Source organism: Podarcis muralis, chromosome 1 (genome assembly GCF_964188315.1).
Source record: "Podarcis muralis chromosome 1, rPodMur119.hap1.1, whole genome shotgun sequence".
In the NCBI taxonomy this organism is placed as follows: Eukaryota; Metazoa; Chordata; class Lepidosauria; order Squamata; family Lacertidae; genus Podarcis; species Podarcis muralis.
Window position 1 is genome coordinate 23,301,789 of NC_135655.1, and position 25,036 is coordinate 23,326,824.

Consider the following 25,036-nt stretch of genomic DNA (forward strand, 5'->3'; position numbering starts at 1 on the left):
AAAACACTGTCTACAATTCACAGAACACCTACTCCAGTGGAAAGAATTCTGGTGGCAGCTCTGTACTGTGAACTGTTGCAGAAAGGATATCGGAAGCCTTTGCACAAAAGGCACTTGAGAAGTTGTACAAGAGATTGCCCAACTCCTTACATTAGCAAAAGCACACCACTTTATTTCAGTTCCCTTTTTTGACAGTTCCCTTTTCCCTCACTATGTCAGGAAAAACCTCCACAGAACTCTACTACTGGATCTATTTATATATCAACTGAAAGGTGAGGTTGGCTGGAGAAAAACCCCGAATGAGGTTGTGGAACAGGAGAAATCCGTGGAAAGGAAGGGAGGTTGAAAAACTAGGTGCAAAGATGCCTCACAGTGTAGGATGGCTACAATCTCATTCCCTTCCCCAGCTCCAAATTCAGAAGATGGGCAGGTGATCATCTTTGCTGTGCTGTGCTTTGGAGGTGCTCTCCCAACCACAATACCAAGTGAGATATTCACTGTCATTCTCTCAAGCCAGAGGGGGCCCCATTGTCATTTCTTCCTCCACCACAATATCCCAATGTCTCATCAGCTATCACCATTGCAGTCTCCTCCCTCTGGACTAACCAACACAAGCTTCCCCCCAGCTTCTGTTCTTAGTGGATTTCAGAAAAAAACAAAAAAGTGAATGTAAAGCACTCGTGATATGAGTTTATTGTGCTATTGGCAGGAAATGTATTGGCAAGAGTGCAAGTAAGTGGGGATTGAGCTATACAGCTAGGGTTGATATTTCTGCAACTTTAGGAGTCACCTAGAAGGTAGATTTCTGCCTGGTAGGGCTCCTTTGTTACTACAGTGCTGCCAAACCTAAAACAGCAAGAAACAGGCTAGGATACTGGGTTCAACTGCTCATATTCATTTGAACTTAATTGAGTACAGTGGTACCTCGGGTTACATACGCTTCAGGTTACATACGCTTCAGGTTACAGACTCTGCTAACCCAGAAATAGTACCTCGGGTTAAGAACTTTGCTTCAGGATGAGAACAGAAATTGTGCTCAGGCGGCGCAGTGGCAGCAGGAGGCCCCATTAGCTAAAGTGGTGCTTCAGGTTAAGAACAGTTTCAGGTTAAGAATAGACCTCCGGAATGAATTAAGTACTTAACCCGAGGTACCACTGTACTTATTTACCTACAGGCCTCTATAATTTTTTCCTTTAAATCACTTCAGTATTTATCTTCTGATTCTAAACAGTGGTTTGGTGGCAATTTTATACCAGTGATTTCAGCTAGAGAGGACCATGAAAGCATAAGAAGTATATACAGTAATGACTTAAACAAAAATCTATTTTGCTCATATTTCTGGAACACAGCTCAATCCTATATGCTTATATAATGGAAGTATCATGAACAGAGCTCACTTCCAAATAAATGTGCAGAGGTCCACAGCCTTCATGCCATAATGAGCTGCAGATAATGATAATAATAATAATAACAATCCCAGGAGCACTGAATGTTCACTGCTCAGTAAGCAACATAATAGGCCTGTCCTTAAGCAATGTCAATAAAGACAAGCTATCTAAAAATATTAACAGAGCTGTCATTTTAATAGCTGAGTGAACGCTAATATTCATACCCAACAGCTAACCTTTCAAGGAGATAGCACATGATGTGCATACAAACAGCGAGGTAGCTATGATAATCAGTGACCATGTACAGCAACTAGCCCAGTGCAACTGTATGACTAAGGTTGAACAGTCCTAGCAAGTTTAAGAGTAAGTTCAACTTACTTTAGGATGCCAAAAATAATAATTAAAAGTAATAAAAACCCAATCCTAATCTTCTCTAAAAATAAAGCAGACATGATAGCCAATGTCAACAAGATCAAATGTAAAGAGAGATTTCCTAAGTGCTGGCAGGAATGCAAAGGCCATGGAATGTTCTGCATGCCCACATGTGATAGATTTGAATGGTGATGATGGGCAGAGCTTTCACCACTAGAACCACAGCCCTGTCAGTTCTTATTGACCAGGGAATAAAGTGGTAGTGGCTGTGCGTTCCTCTTTTCTGCTATGACAGCTCCAGGCTGGTGCAGCTGAGGGGCCCAAGGATTAGCCCATGGTGGTGGGAATCTGCAGGGATTTCTAGCCAGCAGATCCAAAGCCTCCAGTGCCTGGCAAGGTGGTTTGGGGACCTTCTGCTGGTTACTGCTGGCCAGAGGTCCATGAGTTCTAGTTTACCACCAGCAGTGCAAAGGGCTCAGGGCTTATGTTGTGGCAGAACACAAACACACCAGCTGCATCAGTGGCTCTCCTCTCCGCTGGTGGAGGTGACTGAGTACCTGAATCCCAACACACACACACACACACACCACCACCACCACATCAGCAAGTGTGGACTGCTATCTAAATACTGGAAAGCATTTTTGGGGGGAAGAGTCTAAAATCACCACACAGGATATTTAGCTTTATGACTGTTTTTGAACAAGGACACAAGAAGGACATTCTCTATACACCATATATATAAAGCACATGGCTTTCCCCAAAGACTGTAAGGGTGCTGGGAATTGTAGCTCTGTGAGGGGTAAACTACATTTCCTACGATTATTTGGGGGAAGCCCTGTGCTTTAAATCTGCTGTAAATGTAAGGTGTGTGTTTGCAGCCGCTCTGCAGTAAAATCAAAGCTTCATGAGTACTAGTTTATTGACTTTGATCAGTTCTAGATGTCTCGCTTACCTCTTTCCTTTGGTAATTATATCTTTATCTGTTTTGCCAAAATAAAAAAGCAGCTACAAATAATACCCACAACAAATACAATACAAAAATATTCATCTTATCTAGATTGTTCTCCTAAACTGATTTTAGTCCCATGGTCGACCCACAATGTGCTGAGACAAGCCTGCATTGTATTTATAAAATGTTAATATTCTCAGAGGCTCTTGTGTGTGAAAATTGTATCTGCTTAACAATGGAATCAAGGGACGCGGGTGGCGCTGTGGGTTAAAGCCTCAGCGCCTAGGACTTGCCGATCGAAAGGTTGGCGGTTCGAATCCCCGCGGCGGGGTGCGCTCCCGCTGCTCGGTCCCAGCGCCTGCCAACCTAGCAGTTCGAAAGCACCCCTGGGTGCAAGTAGATAAATAGGGACCGCTTACTAGCGGGAAGGTAAACGGCGTTCCGTGTGCTGCGCTGGCTCGCCAGATGCAGCTTGTCACGCTGGCCACGTGACCCGGAAGTGTCTCCGGACAGCGCTGGCCCCCGGCCTATAGAGTGAGATGGGCGCACAACCCTAGAGTCTGTCAAGACTGGCCTGTACGGGCAGGGGTACCTTTACCTTTTTAACAATGGAATCAGCATTAGCTATAGCCAAGGGGGCCTCACCTCCCAGTCTAGTTCATGGGCGTAGCCAGGATTTATGTTGGGGAGGGCAGCCTTCAAGTTAGGGGGGCAGGTTTCATGTTGGGTGGGGAGAACCTCAGTTAGTTAAGTATTTTTTTGCTTTACTTGATTTAGGGGGGTAGCTGCCCCCCTGCTTCCCCCTTGGTCTAGCTTGCAATTGTTCTGTAGGTAGGAGGCACCCCATTGAAGAACAAGTCCACCACCCAATACAGACCCTTCCCCTCCCACACTTCAAACTGGTTATATTTAGACACGTCTGCGAAATGTGGGTACTGTATTTTTCGCCCTATAGGACGCACCGGCCCATAGGACGCACCTAGTTTTTTTGGGGAGAAATCAAGGAAAAAATTTTTATTTCCCCCCCAGGTTTGCGCAGCCACCCCCAAGCTAGAAGAGGGAGACTGAACGCTCCGCCTCCCTCTTCTGCCTTCAGGGACAGCCTCACTAGCCTCGGTGGGGCAGCGGCTTGCCAGCCGCCAGCCTCCAGATCAGGTCGGGGAATAGTGGGGTGGCGGCGCTTCGCCACCCCGCTATTCCGCGAGCTTGTGGGGCTGGCGGGGGGGAGAAGCAAGCTTGCTTCTCCCCCACCCCCCGCCAGCCTCCAGATCAAGTCGGGGAATAGCGGGGTGGCGGCGCTCCGCCTCCCCGCTATCCCCCGAGCTTGTGGGGCTGGCGGGGGGGGGAAGCAAGCTTGCTTCTCCCCCCCCACCAGCCTCCAGACCAGGTCGGGGAATAGTGGGGTGGCGGCGCTGCAACTCCCCGCTGTCCCCCGAGCTTTTGGGCTGCAGGCTGCTGCCCGCAAGCCTTGCGAGCCCGCGGGACCTCCCGCCGGGCTCGCAAGGCTTGCGGATAGCTTCCTGAAGCCTAGAGAGCGAGAGGGGTCGGTGCGCACCGACCCCTCTCGCTCTCCAGGCTTCAGCGAAAGCCTGCATTTGCCCCATAGGACGCACACACATTTTCCCTTCATTTTTGGAGGGGAAAAGGTGCGTCCTATAGGGCGAAAAATACGGTATTTCGAAATGGGAGTAAGAGGTGATTCAGAAGGAGCTGGTACTATGAACCACCTTTGTTATACTGAGAGGATAGTCGGATTGTATGGGTTCTTTGTGTTTTGTAACCTGGTTGCAGTCAGCTTAAGAAACTGAAGGGCCCTGTCCAACAGTTGTGCTCTCCATGCCTACCCAATTGAAATCGTAATTGCCCTTGACCAATTGAATCAGTTGCATTAAATTGTAGGCTTCATAATACACTTGCAGACTTGGAATTCCCAAACCCCTATCTGTTGGCAGTCGTACAGCATATTTTTATTCACCTTGGGTTTTTCCATTACTCTTGATAAACTGGTTTACTAGTTGCTGCCAAGTATTTATTTCTGCCTGCAGCAGAACAAGGAGTGTTTGAAACAAGTACAGAAGTTGAGGGAGATAGCCATTTCTATACCAGCCAGGTGAGATTGTTATTCCATGCTTGCAACTCCCTTTTCACCTCTTTGCTCAATGGGCCACAGCTTTGCCTTTTGAGCCGGATAAGGCCTTTTGGGGGAACCATCTCCAAATACTTCATGCTATTCCCCAATAGTAGCAAAGCTGTACTGTTGGCTGCAGGTTCTGTGTAAATGCTGTGGGTCACACTCATGAATTTATTGCCCATGTTCAAATGGGTTAGTACCTGAAGGCCATTTGATCTGGCTGAAAACCTTATATGCATCTAGAGAGACCAATGCCACTGGCTGCTGCTTAGTTTTACAATGGTGCATAATATTCAGGATCCTCTGGACTGAGTCAACAATTTGGCTGTGAGGGACTAAGCCCTGCTGATGTTTTGGCACCTATCAACCTACCCAGTCTATTAGCCAATACTACATCTCAGATTTCCCTGTCCTGATTAGGGTCCCAAACCGGTTTGCTCAAGACAATGTCTTGACATATTCCAGCAAGAGAATCTTTCAAAGCTTTATAGAACCCCCCCCCCCAAAAAAAAAGCCATCTGGCCCATGGGCTTTGCTTTGTTTACATTTATTTATTTTTTTGCTACCTCAGGTATCTCTTCAGTCATAAGATACCTGATCAAAATATCAATTTGGTCTTGCTTGAATACAAGTGTCCTGTAAATAGGTTGGATCTGGATTGTGAGTACTGTAAAGGTTTTCGTACAAATCTGCAAAAGTTTTAAGAGTGGCTCCTGCTGCATAACAAGAACAACCTGCAGGACTTAACAACCTGGACTATACAATTTCATTATCTTTCCCCACTATAGAGCTTATTATTACTGAACTCATGGACTTTTTATTACCAAGATTTTATTACTCATGAGCTCTGTGGAATGGACCATTGCATTGCTAATGTGATCAATAGTTCAGATAGCTTACTTTGCTTATGTAACAGCTTTTGAAGAATTTGAAGGCTACAAATAGCCCCGGGCTTCCTCTCCAAGCCCTCTATTTCTATTTCCACCTCAATTCCAGCTTGTTACAGTTAAGGGTGAATGCTATTGTTATGCACTTCTTGTTTAACTTCTCACCCCCAAAACTTTAATAAAAGCCCAATGCTGGGCTCAGCTGCATGGAGGCAATACAGCATAGGACTGAACGCCTGGGTCCCAGTCAGAACTGGTGCACAGAGATTCTTCCTTTGCTGTAAAACTTTGCAGTAAAACTGGTATGACATCATTATTCCCAAGGACCATTCAAAGTGGGATTTGTTTGATCTTTGAGTAATTGTGATAACAAGAAGAAAAGGGGATTTTGACTTATGGTTAGAAGCAAGTGGGGTGGAGTGACTCGGCACCACCTACCTTGCAGAGTACAGGAAAGCATTTGCCACCAAAGCTTGTGACTATGCCCTTGAAGTTGCTGGAGAAGATCTGGCTTTCCCATCAACTAGATAGCACAGATCTAAGCAGAAATACCTAAGTGTATCTGAAAGATTCTTTATAAAATGTTTTTGGGACTTCAGGATGAGATAAGCCTTATCTGATAAGGTTTAACAGATAGTAGTGAATATATGATTTTAGGATAATTTTAAAGAAAATAAGCTTATCTCATGATAATTTTGTTGGGCAGAGTGGGGTGCCCTGGCCTCCTTGCCATGCTGCCGAACTCACAGGTTTGCCTAACTCGCTTTGCTGCTTCCTCAGCCAGGGTTCTCTCCAGTTTGTGGAGCAGGCTCCCTCACTAGCTGGTTTCTGTGAAGATTTTGGGACATGTGCTCATTAGTGTCCTACTAGACATACAAATTACACACACAGTCAGCAAAAGGTTCTTAAGTAAGTTAGTAAGCAGCAAGCCACTGAATGTGGATATTGAGAAAATATTCCTCAACTATCAATGCAATATCTATCTCCCTCTATATCTGTACATCACTTTTTACATATATATATTTATATCACACACACACAAACATATATTCATTATGCTGTATAGAATAATTCATCAATATCGTATGAAAGCAATGAAGGTATACTTCAGCATTACGTAATTCAGTAAATACAGATAGTTTTAGTATTTCAGCTATTAAATTCTAGTGCCTGTGTACATGCAAGACAGATCAGTTCTTTACATGGAGAAGTACAGAAGATGCTGATTTGGGATTGCCATCAGGAATCATCCACATCTCAACACCAATGTGTTTGCTAGCTATTATGGTAATTCCGTACACACACACCCCGCCTTGGATTTGCTTTAATCGTGTAAATGAACGCAAGTCTAGATCAAATTAACAGGGTGTACAAGCAAGCCAAGAAACACTTCACTGCAATGTATTTGAAGGACTTTCTTAGTACTCCATAATTCTGTAACTCTCCAGCAGTCCTCGGTATTTTCCAGTGCTAGGAAAGTAATAGCTAAATTCCTTTGAAAAGCAGGTGTTCCTAAGTTTTGTGTGTGCATATGCATACAATCTTCTCATTGTTAAACCTAAGCCCAAGCATAGATGTGCACCTTCATCTTATGCATGTTGAATGGGGCTTTCTTCCTAATGCACACCTAGTCAGAAATAAGTCCCATTTAGATAAATGGGCCTTACCCCCATGTAAGTGAGTACAGTATTGCAGCCTGAAGGCACAATCCTATGCTAAATACATGCTGTCTGAGAGGCTACAGTAGCATTTGATGGGAGCCTTGCTTTGCTGCATGAACGCCAGATGCACTGCTGCCAAGACAGACACAGTGGTAGAATATGTCAAAAACACAAAAATCCAGTGGAGTTGTGGGTGGGATGGGACCAATACTATGGAGAGCCATATGCTATACCTGTTCAGTCCATGGCTTTTCCTCCATTAATGAATGAGGGAGTGCAGAGTTTCCAGTGTCTGTGGGCAGGTCTGCCATATATGCATATATGTTGTATTTTCTGCTTGTGTGTTTTCCTACACCCCTTCTGGGCATAAGAACGAAAGAGCATAAGAAGAGCTTGGCTGGATCAGGCCAATGACTTATCTAGTCCAGCAGCCTGCTCTCACAATGGCCATCAGGTTCCTGTGGTACACCTGCAAGCAGGGTGTGAGGGCAGCTGCAGTTCCCAGCAGGTAGCATTCAGAGGCATACTTCTTCTGACAGTGGGGATAGAACATGGCTCTCCTGGCTGACAGTCTTAACCTCTATATGAGATGCCTGGAACAGGCTGGCTGTTCCACTGGTGCAGTCACAGCGTATCTCAGGATAGGCAAGTACGAGATTGCTCTGAAACCTCAGAGTTAACCTCTAGAAGAGCTGCAGTACTTTGCTACCAGTATCCCTAAAAGGGGGGGGGGGAGCACTTGCCTTGCATTAAAGAAGCAAAAAACACATTGGTTGATGATCAATGTATGTGTGGGGGGTGGGGTGGGGATATCAAATGCACCCCTACTGTACAAGGAAATAAATCACGGGCCTAATTGCCTCAGAAATATACGTACTCTGTGCTTTGACATTTGAAAGTCGTTTGCCATTTCTGGCCACCTCAAAGCGAGGACAATTCCTAGCTACGTCTGCTGGCTGCAGAAATGACTCCCCACCATAGCTGTCCACTTTTCCCTTTTCTTGCGAGGAATCCTATTCGGAATAAGGGAGTTTCCCTTAAAAAGGGAGAAACGTTGACAGTTTTGCTCCCCACCCTCCCCGAAATCACTTGCAGCTTGACTACATCAGTTGTACTTTCCCGTCACTAGAAATGAGATCGGGAAGCTGCTTCTGCCCGCCCTGCGCCTCTTAAACGCGGAGCCACCGTGTCCTCCTTTTTTTTGTTTTGCTTTTGCATTTTTTGCTCTTGCTGGAAGGCTAATAACGGCTGCGAGAAGGGAGGCAGCATCTCGCGCGAGACCCTCCAAGCCCAGCTGGTGACAGCGCCGCCAAGGGTCCACTCACCGGCCATCCTCCGTGTCTAGGCAACCGATCTAGCCTCTTCGAGACTCGGCCCGCTCGAGAGGCGGGAGCATAATATTTACTCGAAAGCGGGGAGTAGGTGAACCGGGCGGCGGAGAGCCGAAGGGGGGCGGGGGTAGGAGGAGGAGGAGCAGCAGCAGAATCCCCTCAGAGACAGGAAGCGGAGGGAGGGGACAGGCGAGAGAGCGAGAAATAGCGCGAGCGATTGGCCCAAGCGCTGAACCAATGGCGGGCCGCGGCTTTTTGGCGGAGGGAGGGTGGTAACATGCAACGGGCGCTGTCCAATCGTGGGCGCCGTGTGTAGCCTGGCGGGCCAATGGGCGTTCGGCTCGCCCCTCCCACCTCCTTCCCCGATTGCTTCAGTGTGGCGGCGGCGGGGAGGGGAGGGGAGTCGATAGAATCTCGTCGATAACGGAGCTTCTTCACCCTGCCGCCCCTCCCCCCACCCTCTTGGCGGTCTCTCTACTCCCGCCCGCCCCCCAGCTAGGAATGGGGGTCGGTGGGTGAGTGAGAGGAGCTCTGAAGCGCTTCCAAAGGCGCCGATGGTTAAACGGGCGCTTGTCAATGTAGGCGCCTCGTTTCGTTATTGTCTTCTAAGCTCTCGTTGGTTGTTTTTTTCTTCCCCTCAGAACAACAACAACAGCAGCCCTCGGAACATGGGGCACCTTCGCTGAGGGATAAAGTCTCCCTTTCGGGCGGCGCTGGCGCTTGCTGAGCCTCCCTGCCTCACCCTCGGCACTCCGTGGGGTGGGGGGCAGGCGTGGAGAGGGTGAAAAGTGGGGGGCGGCGGGGGGGCTCTGTGAGGAAATGGAGGGACCCTCGGATGAAATGGAAGGAGCCTCCGGGCGCTCCGCGGAAGAAGCGGACCCGTCTCTCTTCACCGTCAAACACGAGCTGAAGAACGGTGAGTAGTAGGTCAGCCTCTTGAAAGGAAGGTCTGTTTTGGGGGGGGGGGGTTGAAGAGGCGCGAAATGTGGGGCTGGGAAGGGAGGGAAGCGCGCGAAGATCCCCGTGAAACTCTGGGGGAGGTTGGGGGGGGGTATCAGGGAGTGATTGTTTCCGTGTGCCAAAGTGAGCTGCGCGTGAGGTGGTAAGGAGGGGGGGGGGAGAGAAACGGGGGAAGTGGGTCGCCGAGGCGCCTCGGGGCAGCTCTGGAGGAGGACGCTGCTCGATGGGGCTAAGGAAGGGGCGGCGACTAAGGCCCGCAGAAGAAGGGCTCGGGGGAGAACCGGGGAGCGCGGGGAGGGCTTGGAGGTTGGGGAAGCGGGACGGGGAGAAGGACTCGGTTGCAGCGGCGGACGAGGGGGAAATGTTTGGCGGCGGGCGAGTGGCAGCTGCGGGAAAGCGGCGAGCGATGTCAGGAGAGGAGAGACCTGCCGAGGCGGGTACGTACTTTGGTGAACGGAGGTCTGGGAAAGATGCCTCCTTCTCACCCATCGCCTTGCTGCGAATTTTGGCAGCAGTCTTCGTAGGAAATCGCCCAGGGCATTTGCTGTCCCCCCCCCCCAGATTGCCCTGATTCTTCTGTTGCTCAAAAACGCTGCGCTTTATTGTTATGCACACGGTATTTCTGGTAAAGAAACCTTGTTGTTTCTCTCACTCATTCCTCACCATGCATTAATATTGTTACGATGGCAGTTGTTGCTGTTTTAAACCTAGGAGCCAACTTTTAGGGGCAGAGGTCCCTTGGGCTCCCCCAATAAAATAGTTGAGGGGGTCCAGGCCTCTCCAAAGTGTGTGTGTGTCATTCAAATAGTGTGTGTGTGTCATGTGATCTGTTTTACAGTGTGGGGGGCTTACGTGCCCAATATTTTATTCAAGTTGGCACCCCTGGTTTTAAATAGCTTTCTTGGTAATATAGGGTGCAATCCTATGCAGGAGGGGGATTTGTGGCCCTCCAGATGTTGTCCACTGAGCTCCTGTTATACTTGGACTGTTGGTGATGCTGCTTGGGGTTGGTGTGGAATAGATCCCAACAACATTTCCAAGTCCACACATTCCCCATGCCTGCTGTGCATACTTACATAGAAGTACCTAAGTCCCAGCGAACGCATGCTGTTAGTGGAGTAACTGCTGAACCTCACAGTACTGAATGGGTACCTCCTCAGTTACTATGAATTGTACATATTATGGAAGATGAGGCAGTTAGTGCAATGAAATCATTAAAGCCTGATAAAGTCCCTGACTTAGGTGACTTGATAGCTGAATGCTACAAATTGTTCATGAACTTTCTAAAGAAATCACTAGCAGATAAACTGCAAAAAATAGAGAAGATGTTGAGGGATGGGGAAACTCTTTCTCAAAACTGTAATGTGGATATTGCATCTTACTTTCCTATGTCATCTAAGCCTAATAAAATTAAAACTAATTATCAGGTCCGGATGACACGCATCTGAGTTATCAAAAAATCAAATGTGAAATTGAGGATCTTCTGATAACATGTGTCCCTCAGATCAGCCTCTGAACCTTTGGATTGGAAAGTAAGGCAGTGTGACACCAGTTTTTAAAAAAGGGTCTTGGAAATTACAAGCTTAATGTCTGTCCTGGGAAAACTGGCTGCCCTTTATGTTGGAGGCAGAGCAATAATGGATAAGATCAGGTTTATAGGTAGATAGATACTGAAGAGGTGATAGAGTGCAAGAGTGCCATGTTTTTGGAATAGAAGTCAAGTTAGAAAAATGGCAGGTTCTGTGACCAGAAGTGGAATTGTGGAGGAATATGAGGGAATATTTTGGTGTGGCAGAGGGGGGTGAACCAGAGGAAAACAAATGCTTGGTAAGAATTAACTGAAAAGGAAATGATTTGGGCATTGGTTTCAGATCTCATCTCTACTTTGTACTCATTTAACTTCCTTAGGCAAGTAACTTGTTTTTATCTAGATAATCTTGTTTCAGACAGTGATGAGCCAAATGTTCTGAGCAGCTCCCAAGCAGAGCATGAGAAAACAGGGGTCTTCTGTTGTATATATCCAGTGGCTGGTAACTGAAATGATACTGTTTCTGAATTTACAGCAGTGATGGGGAACTTACATCCAGGCATACCTCTGCAGGCCACATTTGACAGGTGGGCAGGAACACCCAGCTGTTAAACACCTGATGTAACAATGAAGTTAGGGGACCTTTTCTGACCCCATTGCGATGCTGTTTGAAATGAAAACATAGGGGCAAAAAAGTTGGGTGGCACTTCTCAGTTATCAACAAAAAGGTGATTGTGAGTGCTGGGGAAGCACTATGCACTGCACTACCCAAACATTGACAATCAGCTGGTTGTCAGGGCAGGGGAAGCCTTGTCTGTAATTCTTCCCAAGTGCTCACAATTGATGGCGCATGGGAAGTACTACACAAGAGGTTTGCAGACCCTGCTGATCAGCTGAACAACAGTGCCTGCAAAGCCCATTTTGCCCAAGCCTTCCTTTGCTTGCCCCACACCTGAGTTCATATATGACACCAGGTGTTGAGCAGGTGAGCTTTGCTCGGCTGAAACAGCCTCTTAGGCCACATGGGTTTCCCACCGCTGACTTAGAGATTTCATTTAGTTATCACAGCTAATGAGGAGGGTTTCAAGGGTGGAATAGGTAGAAGCTGCTCTGGTTGACTAGAGCCAAAGGACGGTGTGATGGGAATGTGTGGAGGAAAAGTAAATAGGTGTTTCCTGACAAAACCTGACTTCCATGCCAATGGTTTTCTGCTACCATTTAATATTACTTATACCCATTACATTCTTAACTTTCCAGTAACTGGTAGTTGAGGGAAATAAGCATGGTACAAAGTTAGTTGGATAGAGTTACTTTATTTAACCAATATATTAGTGTTTATTTATTAGGAGATTACACACTACACAAGCTTAATACAGTACTGTCTCTTTAAATGGGTACCGTATTTTTCGCCCTTTAGGACGCACTTTTCCACTTCAAAAAATGAAGGGGAAATGTGTGTGCGTCCTATGGGGCGAATGCAGGCTTTCGCTGAAGCCTGGAGAGCGAGGGGGGTCTCCAGGCTTCAGGAAGCTGTCCGCTAGCCGTGGGAGACGCAGCTCTCCCATGGCTAGCGGAGAGCTTGCCTGCACCCAGAAGCTTGGGGTGCGCTGAACTCAGCACGCCCCAAGCTTCGGGCTTTGCGCAGCGCTCCGCTAGCCGTGGGAGAGCCCCGCGAAGTCACGTGGCTCTCCCACGGCTAGCGGAGACCTTGCCGACACCTAGAAGCTTGGGGCGCGCTGAGCTCAGCACGCCCCAAGCTTCGGTCTTCGTGCAGACCGAAGTGCTCCGCTAGCCGTGGGAGAGCCACGCAGCTCTCCCACGGCTAGCGGATAGCAGCCTGTTCTAGGGGCTGGGGTCGGGGGAAGCTCGGACTTCCCCCGCCCCAGCCCCGCACCTGGGGGGGGGGATAACTTTTTTTCTTTATTTCCCCCCCAAAAAACTAGGTGCGTCCTATGGGCCGGTGCGTCCTATGGGGCGAAAAATATGGTATATGCCATGTTAACTAGTTATTAGCACTTTAAATATCTACAGTAAAGGGTTTAGGGAGGTGGGAAATAAAGTCATCAGACAAGCAGTTCTACCCAGTTTTGATCTTTTTCAGAGCATTTTTTAATAATAGTTGGCTCAGTATTTCTATTACGTCCTCCTTTGTGTGTGTGAACACTAACAATATAGTATGAGATCTTCAGTTTTAAAATAAGTGCCACCATCTTAAACAATGTTAACTTTTATTGTTGTATTCTGCTGTATGTTGCCACAGAGAACATAAAGTATCAAAATATACTATCTACTTAAGACGAGTTGACACCTGCTTTTCATTTTTAATTTCTACTTTATCTCCTTACTTTGTGACTGTTATTCATCCTGACAGATAAGCCAGCTAAAGTCAAGCAGAAATTGGAAGGAAACCATTGCAAAAACTCCCTGAATGTTTCTCTCTTTTTTGAAATGATTATTAATGCTTCCCTCAAAACGGCTGCTAGGGAGGGATTTGTTTATAGTGCTTCATTTTCTTTTTACTGCTTCTCCCTCCTTTATCCTGTGCTTGATTGCTGCCTAAAATCTTGCATAAAAGCACATTTTACAGTATGTCACTGATTAAATTCTTGACGCATTAGTCCCAGCAAGAGTGTAGGCATCTTGTATAGCACTGTGGCACACCTTGAATTAAGCATAGAATAAAGCCTTCTGGTTTTTCATAGATGCTAGGCTGCTGCTAATGGACATGATGTACTTCTGTAATGGCATACAGCTCATACTCATTACTTTTAGTTTATTCATGCAAGTGAATAAAATGGATAGGTTTAGCAAGTAGGGTTAACAATGCTTTGTTCATATTCATCCCAGCTACTTCAGGTATTGCCTCAAAATCACAATAATTTGTTATTCAAATAAATTGTTCTTTATGTTTTATTTTACATATATGAATATATGTAGATGTTGCAAGAAAGAATCACATCTAAGAAAAAACATATCTTTTTCAATTCAGCATGGGCATCCAGTTGTTGTTACATTGGTTAGAAAAACATTGAAGTCTCATTTTGAAATGCAAATAAACTTCACAGTCTTTCTTTTGTAGTGTTTCCTCAGATGTGGTAACTCTTCAGTTTTTCATGTGGTAACTGTTTCACACCAACCATTTCCTATGTAAAAATGTGATAAAACCACAGTGTTAGAACCTGACCACTTCAGAAATAAATGTGAATTAGCTCTGTTATGATAAAGAGCCCCTGAAATCATGCCGGATTTTCTCTCTGGATCTAGTTAGTTGCACATAGTTCCCATTTAAATCTCACTGATTTAAACTGAAATTAAATATAACCAAATAGGTCTGGATTCAACCCATAATTTCTACAATATGTTAAAATGACCCATGTTTCATTTCCTCCATAAATAAAAACATTCCCTCAAATAGCAAACTTGGATAGTGAGTGCCTGTCAGTTTAGTAGTGGTGACATGTGGCCACCCAAAAACTATTGTATACTTGGGAACTCCCCAGTAGTGTTGGGGGTGCATTAACTTGTAAATTATGATAACAGTGTTAAAAGAACAAAAAGGGTTGTGAGCTTCCGGGGCCTATGGTGTGTTAGGGGGTTTCACTTGAGTGTTGCGGGAAATGGCTTGCTCAAACCCTTAAGTTGATTAGAATTTATAGGATGCATTTCACAGCCGATATCCCAGCTGCTAGTGCTGCTTCACCAAGTTGCCATTCCCTTGAAAAAAGGGGGAAGTGGACAGGAGGGACTAAGTTTACAGTGGTACCTCGCAAGACGAATGCCTCGCAAGACGGAAAACTCGCAAGACAAAAGGGTTTTTTGTTTTTTGAGCTGCTTCGCAAGACGATTTTCCCTATGGGCTTGCTTTGCAAGACGGAAACGTCTTGCAAGTTTGTTTCCTTTTTCTTAACACCGTTAATACAGTTGCGACTTGACTTCGAGGAGCAACTCATAGCACGCGGTGTGGTAGCCTTTTTTGAGGTTTTTGAAGACTTTGGTGATTTTTGAAGCTTTTCCAAAACTTTTCCGACGCCGTGCTTCTCAAGACGAAAAAAATCGCAAGACGACAAAACTCGCGGAACAAATTAATTTCGTCTTGCGAGGCACCACTGTATTTCACAGGCAAAATTCAGTGCCTGTGTACTTGACCCTTTTCTCTTGAGGAAAGGAGATAAAAGATGGGATGCAGAATGTGTGTGTACGGTAGGTTTTGAGATTGTCAGGAAGCAGTGGTTTTCTCCCTTCTTTTTTTCTGGTGGGGCGGGGTGGTGTCAAAAGCTCAAGTAATGTTCCATTATTAGTTCTGCATCTATAAAAGAGTTGGGAGGAGAGGCAGCAAACAAGAAGGGCTGGGAACGTTTGTTTTCCCACCTCATTCTACATCAGCAGCTGTTGACAGCAGCAGAACTTGTTGTGAATGTTGTGATGTCTCAACATAAGCTAAGTTCTAATCTTATTTATTCATTTATAATACAAAATGGCTTCTAAACAGTTTTAATACAATGTGGTTTGGGGTCTAGACATCTAGTAGCTATTGTTGATAGCAGCTGACAGCAGCCTTGACCTGTTCCTTGTTTTGTGTTTGTTTATGTGTGTGTGTTAGACAAAGCTAGTAATTTTACACTAAAATGTTTTTGTGTTTTCTTAGCAAACTTGACTGGTCATGTAGAGAAGGTGGGCATTGAGAACTTTGAACTGCTGAAAGTTCTTGGGACAGGAGGTAAGAATAGGTTCTCTTTGCTAATTAAATATGAAAATATTAAAACAATTGTTAAGTAGGGGTTTTTTTTATTAAAAAGATCTTAAGTTTAATGACTGCATACACAATATGTTTAAAGTGCTCTTGTTAGGGTTCCTGCGAGGGACCATTATCCTTTTCAGGATATCCTATTCTATTCACTTCCCCATACCCTGTTTTTTTCCTCAATAGGAGTAACAAGTAGGACTGCTTCTTTACCCTTCTACCAGAAGTGCTTCCAGACAAGCTCTCCTCCAAGTTATACCATCCGTTCCCCCTTTTTCTTCTTCCAGACTTACACTCAGTATTATATGGCTGCTGAGAATGCTGAATACTTATTGGGTGGTTTTCCACCGTAGGTTTTTGTTTTGTTTTGTTTTTTAAAAAATCTGCTCCTGCAAACCTTGGGTATTCCCCATATATTCTGACATCTCCCTTTTCTCATTTTTCCATTTCTATTATCACTTTTCATTTTAATTCAGTATTATTTCAGTCAACAAGGTATAGAAATGCCATTGAGTTCAGAGATTCCAATAATTATCTTTCTATGTGTATAGGGTTGGAATTACCTTGATTTAGGTACTTTGCTCAGTTGTGAAGATGGGAAAGTGATAGGAATTGAATACTATGGTATCCAATTACTCATACAAATATCTGTTGTTTTTTGAGTATTTTATACTGTGCCATATTTGTTTTTAGCTTATGGGAAGGTGTTTCTAGTCAGGAAGATAAGTGGTCATGATGCTGGCAAGTTATATGCCATGAAGGTTTTGAAAAAAGCAACAATAATTCAAAAAGCCAAAACAACTGAACATACGAAGACTGAACGGCAGGTACTAGAACACATCCGACAGTCACCATTTTTGGTGACTTTGCATTATGCGTTTCAGACAGATGCAAAGCTTCATCTCATTTTGGGTAAGTTTTAATATAACAACGAAATATTTTCACTGAAACAAACAAAAAAATCTAACATTAAAGTTCAGTGATTCCATGTTAAGAGTGCCAGGCCAGTCAATGGTAGAATATAATAAACATCCAAAGAGTTTACAAACTGAAGAATATGCTTTTAAAATTATTTATTCTTATCATGGATCTATAAGTTGTATTGACCATGCTCAAAGCAGACCAACTGAAATCAATAAACAAACTTTTTCAGTGATCTGAAAGCAAGTCACATTAGAAAATACAAACATTCATGTGTTATGTGTGTTAGATGTCCTGATAATGTTACAGAGGAAGCAACCGGGGCTGTACTGAGAAGAAGACAGAGGGTGGAAGAGTAAGGGGTTAGCTTGTGGTTCTATGCTGGAATGGAACACAGTGACACTGGAGCACCTGAGATAAACCAACAAGTTGCTGGTTGTTAGCTTTAAGCCTTCTGACAAATCAGAAGGAGATGTGTGTTGAAATTGTATTTATGCAGGCTACCAAATGTGTGGCAGCTTAGATACGTTTTCTCCCTTCAGTGCTGACATGCCCCACTTCAGGTTCATGAATGTTAACACATCTAGACAAGACTATAATCCTGCCCCCCGCCTCCCACCCTGCTTTTGAATATTTTCCTTTAATAACGCAGCTTGTCAGTTTTGGTTTCCAGTTCACGGCTACAGATAGTTCAGTTGCATAACCCTTGTTCAAGCTTCTCTTATGCCTCTGAGAGATTTTGGGCTTGTAAGAGGCAAAGAGGGATCTCTACAAGGTGGTTTTAGCAAAACGGGTACCCCTGAAGCGCTTCATGGCACCTTGGTGATCTAGACATTTTTTTAAAATGCTGCAGACAGGTGGCTATTTTCATTTTCAGCAGTTGGGATCCAGGGAGAAGAGAGAGCAAACACCAGAGTGAGGAGACTAGAAGGAGAATTCCATTGTGATTGACTGGTCTAGCTTTTAATTAGAGAGACTGTGTTTACCAGTGCTCTCAAACGCTAGTGCTTTGAGGGAGAGAATTTTGCAAAAGTGGAATTTATGTATCTAAAGAAGATGTCAAGGTGAGAAGTCTGTTGTGACTGACAGGCCAAGTATATAATCCAGGGATTGGGCAACCAGCAGCCCATGGGTCAGTCTTGGTCTATCAGGAAGTCAGATTTGGCCCATGAGGCTTGGACCCCTGTGTCAACTTGGGCAGCCTCTGAATTGGTCCAAGCTGAATCAAGCTATTTTACAATCTTGTGGTTCGTGCTCAGCCCTACTCTAAATAAACCTGTAGTTGAAACTCAATGGGCCAATTAGATTTTTGGTCTTCCTGAAGGAGAGGGCCCTTCAAATTCTCTAATTGTTTCTTTTCCGTTTTATGTTGCATCCATAATTGCAACAGAGCATCTACATTAGTGGGATTTTGCTGCACATTCTGCTGAGCCTCTTCTCTTCTCTTCTCACCCAACTACTCATGGTTTATTCATTTCTAGTAGTTCTTACCTCCTCCCAGCAATGAGATAGAAGTTAATGCAGAGACTTTCACACTGGTTGTGCATTCTCTGTTCTAAGGAAAAAAGAGAGGTTCAAATTCTAAAACTTCAGTTCCTTCTGTCTTTGCATCAAGGGTAATTAAACACACACACAAACATGCACTCTGGAGGACAAGCTAATTAGAGGACTATTTAGATTAGCACTGGTAGAAAGAGGAAGTGATTAATGGCACAAGCCAGCAGGAGGAGCTTTTAAAAAGAAGGAAAAAACAGTGATAAGGAACTGCTACTGTGTTTCTTTTTGGTCTGATCTGTGGTAGGGGAAAACTTCATATAGTTGCTGAGAAAACAGACTGATTAGGCAAAGATGGCATAATCCCCACCCCTCTAAAATGTGAGTGAGTGAGGCATTGTCATCCCATGTTAAATGCCTGGAAGAATCCTTTGAGGGGAGAAATGGAACTCTGGGTTAAGCAACCTGGTGGAGTCATTTCTTTTTTTATTACAAATGGTTGTAGCAGCTTTTCCTTGGGGTCTGTCAGAGTTTTCATGTAATGGGTTCTTAAAGGTCTGTTATTCTTACTGAGCAAAACTGAGCAATTTAGAATAGATGATACTGCTTTCTGTTGTGTTTTTTTTTAAAAAAATAAAGCTACATTAAATAATCAACTTCCTGTATCTTAGATTACATAAATGGAGGAGAACTTTTTACCCATCTTTCACAGAGAGAGAGATTTACTGAAGATGAGGTACGAATATACATTGGAGAGATTGTGTTAGCACTTGAACACCTGCACAAGGTAAAACTATGATTTGAACTTTCCTGAGAAATTCCATGTGTTTTTTGAAGTGTGAAAAAGGGGGAAAGAAGACTTGCGCTTTAAACTGTATAAACATTAGACATGACAAAATTTAACACGCTGTTTGCAGCAGCATGGGTAAACATGCCTATGGAATTTTAATACAATTTATACATTGCTTGATTATTAAAAAACAACAACACCTCAAAGTGATTTACAAAAATATAATATTTAGTTTCCTCTAAGATAGGTTGCTGTGCCATGCACACCAGAGATTGTGTGTTAAAACAAACTGGCCTGTTTCAATACAAGCCAACAGCACCACAAGGCAGGATCAGGGGAAATTGCCGTTAAATGCTAGTGAAATCCTTCTGGATACACAGGAGAAAGAGGCATGAAAAAATTTCTCTCCAGGTTGTGCATGTAGTTATGGATTATTCTTAAATGTGAACCAATATTAAGGTTCTTCCTATGTACAAAATGCCTCCTTCACCTCCCACCACACAGCAAGTAGCGTGTTAAATGCAGTAGCTACGTGACAATGGGCCACTGGTAAATGCTATTTGTCTGTGGTTAATTATTGTTAACTTTAAACAAGTCATCTTAAGGTTCTTAGACTAGTAGGTTGAAACTAGCCATAAGTTTGAGATCAGTATGACATGGCCAGCTATGATTAACTAAAAGTAGAACCCAGATTCCTCCTCTTTGACCATGCAGGAAGAGGAAAGGGTTGGGAGAAGTATACAAGTCTGAGGATCACTGCAGTTTGTGCATATTGCACTAAACCATGTTTTAGTGTGAAGCATGAACCCAGGCTGTGTGTGCATGAAATGAGGCTCACCATATTTCCCCATAACCATATTTTGGATTGTGTCATAATTCTGTTATGTGGGGCGTTGACCTTAATAATCAAGATTTGAGTCAATAACATAACGTAAGAGGAGCCTGCTGGATCAGACCAGTGGCCTATCTAGTCTAGCATCCTGTTCTCACAGTGGCCAACCAGATGTCTTTGGTAAGCAGGACCTGAGCATCCAGTGGTTTAGAGATAAATGCATAAGCCTCAGGTTTGTGTACCCCACCACTGGCATGTCAGAAGCATTTGCTTCCATTTTCAACTATTTGTGTTTTGTGTCATTGTGTATAATCTGGGAGAAATTGTGATTAGTTTTAACTATAGATTATTAAAAGAAGCCAACTTCAAACTGGTTAATGATCCTGCTTTGTAACTGCAGTTCTAGATTCAGAGATAGCAACAAACAGTGGTTAATTGAAAAAGTTTTTCTTTCTAAATGAAGAAATGTCATCATTTCTCAAATACTTACGCTGTGCTTACTACACACAGAAAAAGTCTTCTCTAGTCTGCCCAGAAACTTCAGTTCCTGTTTTGACTTACCAATCATGCACATTTAATTTAGTTTGCTACTTTGATTTAATGTGGGTGTTGCTGGGCCAAAGCAGAGTGAATAAAAAATGACCAGCACTACAAAGAAGACAGTATCGTCCAGTGTGTCATTTCCTTTATTTGATAAACTGACACGCCTGCTAGTTGTAATAGGAGTATTTAAAGTATTTGATTTAATATTCAGAATTATTTCTAGAGGTAAGCAGCATAATATTGCTCTAAAATTAATAAAAGCAGGTTATCTTACAAGTATACAAAATGCATTTCTCCATTTGGTGTTCTGTTTATATGTTAATAATTTAGTTGTAAATTAATGTCAGATCTGCACCATTTTTAAGTATACATATATGAAGATGTATTCATAGGAAACTTGATTTAAGTCAGGCCACCCTGTGTAAATATAGAGCACAGATAGGTTTTTTAATGCTAATAACCACACCTCAGTGTATTTAGCATTCTAATAATTATGAGCATGCTTTAATATGCTTACTAGTATATAATGAATTTAATTTCTTTTTTCAGTTGGGAATTATATATCGTGATATAAAACTTGAGAATATTCTTCTTGATTCTGATGGCCATGTGGTACTGACTGACTTTGGCTTGAGTAAGGAGTTTGTTAGTGATGAAGTGAGTATTTGCATATGAAGTGTTTGAACAAGTGATTGTATAAATGAAGGCAGAATATAAACAAGTTGAAATATTAGCTCTCATTGAAATCGTCACATATGAATTTGAGCACAGAATTTGCTTCATAAGATTGTTCTCCAATGGATCATATGTCTACAACATAGTTTGTAAGCCTACAACAAACCATGGTTTCACATTTGTTTCTGCAAGACAAACCAAGATTAGTCTGCTGGGTTCAAATACTTAGACAAGCTACACTTTGGCTAAATCATGGCTTAGTGTTATGTGCAAAACAGGAATTGTCATTTTACTAGTAAATACCTACTTTATCATTTTTTTAAAAACAGAGTAATTGTTGATGGTTTGGCTCCACTTAGGCACCTGGTGTTTTCTTTTTGTGATGATAAACGACAGCAGGCGCTACTTTGGTAGATCAGAGAATGTAGGTTTATAAAAAACAAAAATCTTGATTCTTATATGAAAACCTGTGGCCTTCCAGATGTCGTTGGTCTTAATCTCTCATCAGCCTTAGCCTGTGTGATCAACTTATATTTATAATATATGAAGTAGCATCTATTCTCAGAGTTGTCATTTTGGACCAATAATAGAGGTGCTAGGAACTGTTAGTATTTTCTCCTATCCTCATTTTGTCTTGTGATTCTGATATCAGTTAGTGTGTTGTGTGCCTTCTTTTTTTCAGAATGAAAGAGCATATTCCTTCTGTGGAACTATAGAATATATGGCTCCAGATATTGTCAAAGGAGGGGAGACAGGTCATGATAAGGTATGCTTTTCCTTAATAAAGCATATGGTGGAGTTTGTAAAACATTTAGATGTTGCTGAGGGAAGGGAAATATACCCCTCTGCTTGAGGCCACTCTTCCCTACTTATGAACTCACTGCCACCAGATAAAGGGGGAAATTATTTCTATAAGACTACCCAAGGATGAATCAAGTTACACAAGTTAACCCTATTATCCACAAATGAACAGACAAGAACGATGGGCGATAGACAAAAAGATACGTAGTCCCATATAATATGCAACAATCCATAAAACAAGGTGCATCCAGTCAGTCCAGGACAGTAAAGCCCAGATCCTTCACATTAGTTATAATAATTTTACTTTCACTTATAATTTATTTCTATTTTATAAATTCATCTATCTTGATTTACCTCTAGCTGTGAAGATAGCTGTCTGGATAATTGTTATTTCTTAGAATAATTGTATTGGCTTAGTGTATTTTTCTGCTTTTATAACATACATGATTATTTTATAGGCTGTTGATTGGTGGAGTCTAGGTGTTCTTATGTATGAATTATTAACTGGAGCATCACCTTTTACTGTTGATGGGGAGAGAAACTCACAAACTGAGATATCTAGGTAAGTTATAAAAATGGCTGCAAATTATTAGATTTTTAAACTCCACTTTAAAAGAAAATCTTATTTTATATAGTCTACATTTGTTTAACAATTTGTGGAAACCAGAGTACAATAAAAGATGTAGTGTACAAATACTACAGAGTTTGACTGGATGTTGTCAGAGTACTTTATGTTGAGCTTTAGACTTGCAGCAGTGGCTCCATTTCACAGGTATAATATGCTTATTAAGATGGTCCACCCATGAATTCTTATGTCACCGATGGATTCCTGAATGCCCGTAGGAGCTTCTGTATTATATTGCTGATGATCCTGTGAATGTTCTAATTGATAATCCCTCTCTTGGTTGCAGGATAAAATATAATCCATTAAATAAGCACTGGGTAGATATATCATTGCTACTTATCCAGAAATGATTTTTTAAAATCATATTTAAAAAATTTCTGAAAGGTAGTAAAAAGTTGAATACTTATTTTGATTTAGGCATAAATTCAAAGAGAAGCACAGTCTGCCAATGTTGTTTGAAGTTAATAAATGCAATTGGAAAAAGCAACTGCATCTTAGAAACCTTCCTGTATAAGCAGCTAGGATATATCAATTAATGCAGGAGTTTTCAAACTTTCTACTCTTAGAGCCCATGTGAGACTGCTGAAAATTACAGATGCCCATCAGTCACAGAAATAATTACTGATTTTGATAATACACCTTTGGAAATGGTTAAATTCTTTGCCACATTGTTTTCCTTCTGGCAAAGAATCCTGTAGCTCAGCTTTCTGCAAGCTAAGTACAAACATTTGCTCTGGAGGTATTATTATTCAGCCGTTCTGTTTTAGAAAGAATTTCCTGATCCAAATGCTGTAAGTGGAGATGGATTTCTCTAATTATTTTTACACATCTTCTGTAATTTACCCTCCTATTCTCCGTTGGTACTCAACTTCTTCCTAACTCCCCACCCTTCCAGCTGCCAATTTCTTTCATCCCTTATCCCTGGAACATCAGCATGCAGTGAGTTGCTAGTGCTGGTATTGATCCAAGCAGATGGAGGTTAGGGCAAGCAAATGTAGAGACGCTGAGCAGACTGTGACACTGAGGCCCCCTGAAAGTGACCCCAGGTCCAATTCTTGAGAAACACTGCATTGATGGGTCCTATTGATGCTTCCTAGATAAGGTTTATTGGCACCACCATTTCAAAGGGTCTTAGGTAGCAGGACTGGTACTAAAATCTGGGTAGCAAGAGTCTTTACTCTGCTAGTGGCTCTCCATAAAGTTTTGGACTAGTCACTAGGTGGACCCAGCTGTCTTGACAAGCATATGACAGTTTGTACCACTTTATGACCACAATTCTACATACACTATCACCATGTCGTGAACATTTCACTACCTTTTTGTGATTTTCTCCCTGTTCTCCAGGAGAATATTGAAAAGTGAACCTCCTTATCCCCAAGAAATTACTGCTCTAGCCAAAGATATAATTCAAGGTCTTCTGATGAAAGATCCCAAGAAAAGACTGGGCTGTGGTTCAAATGGTGCTGATGAAATAAAACAGCATCCCTTCTTCCAGGTGAAACAAAACTAGATATTGTCTATTTTTTATTTTTGCTTTGGAAACATGTTACTTTTTGTTTAGAAATATGTCTGGCAGGCATTAGAGAAAGGACTGCTATACTACTTCCCCTTAGCTATGTGGTTCTCTGACATCACCCTCAGATCCACCTCAACTCCCCTGTATGTGCTTCACTCTCTTTTGGGGGTATAGTCCTGAGCTGGGTTGCTGCCAGGTGTTTTAAATCCTCGTTCTTTTCTCTGCCACTACAGATACCAAGTGCTTAAATAATTGCCATCTCTAGCATAGCTGGTCAAGTTGCCTGTGTGTATGATGCAGCGATTATATTGATAACAGAAGTAATAAAAAGGTTTACAATTATTCATTGCACAGAAGCATATGGTTTCAATTATGTGCATTCTTACATGCTACTTGGGTCCATACAAACACTCCAACCCAATCTACCCTTCTAAATAGGCCTAAGGTAAATATCAGCATTTATTCCCAAACAATGATCAACAACAATGCTGATCCTACTGTATCTTACTAACCTTGCCGCAACCTTGCAAACACTCTCCCAAGCCAACTGCAGCTGTCTCCCACCAGTATTCAAATGCCCTTTCAAAACTCATATCCATCTATTACTCATTCTGAGCACACAAACCCCTGACCTTATTTTTACTATAGTTCACTTAATGTACTTACTTACAAATTTAACACAATACATAGTGTTACATATTAATTTCCCATAATTACTCTATTATTTATACAATATTATTTACATATAAGGTTTTTTTTTGCGGTGGTACGAAAATGATAGAATGTGATCTCCAGGGAAAGCCATGAAACTCCTCCTCTTCCTGTGTTAAAAATAAATAAATATTGACACAACTGAAAGAGTACTGAAAGAGTCTAAAGTACAAGCAAGCC

General features: G+C 42.9%; 2 protein-coding genes across 3 annotated transcripts in view; one reads left to right on the plus strand and one right to left on the minus strand.

Annotated features, from left to right (window-relative positions):
- Positions 1-8,880, minus strand: part of DGLUCY (D-glutamate cyclase) — a 30,507-nt gene extending 21,627 nt beyond the window's left edge. Inside the window, exon 1 of one of the 2 annotated variants that reach the window (XM_028717697.2) lies at positions 8,714-8,879. The gene's annotated coding sequence lies outside the window, so the exon portion shown is untranslated. Of the gene's footprint in view, positions 1-8,713 lie in introns of both variants that reach the window. The other variant, XM_077924792.1, reaches the window with a different exon arrangement.
- A 209-nt stretch (positions 8,881-9,089) lies between these two features.
- The window catches only part of RPS6KA5 (ribosomal protein S6 kinase A5), a 31,424-nt gene continuing 15,477 nt past the window's right edge, over positions 9,090-25,036 (plus strand). Inside the window, exons 1-8 of the mRNA XM_028717712.2 lie at positions 9,090-9,635; positions 15,853-15,924; positions 16,642-16,860; positions 19,035-19,150; positions 21,078-21,185; positions 21,886-21,969; positions 22,463-22,566; positions 23,974-24,124. Coding sequence (XP_028573545.2) covers positions 9,539-9,635; positions 15,853-15,924; positions 16,642-16,860; positions 19,035-19,150; positions 21,078-21,185; positions 21,886-21,969; positions 22,463-22,566; positions 23,974-24,124 — 951 coding nt within the window. The 5' untranslated portion in view covers positions 9,090-9,538. The remainder of the gene's footprint in view (positions 9,636-15,852; positions 15,925-16,641; positions 16,861-19,034; positions 19,151-21,077; positions 21,186-21,885; positions 21,970-22,462; positions 22,567-23,973; positions 24,125-25,036) is intronic.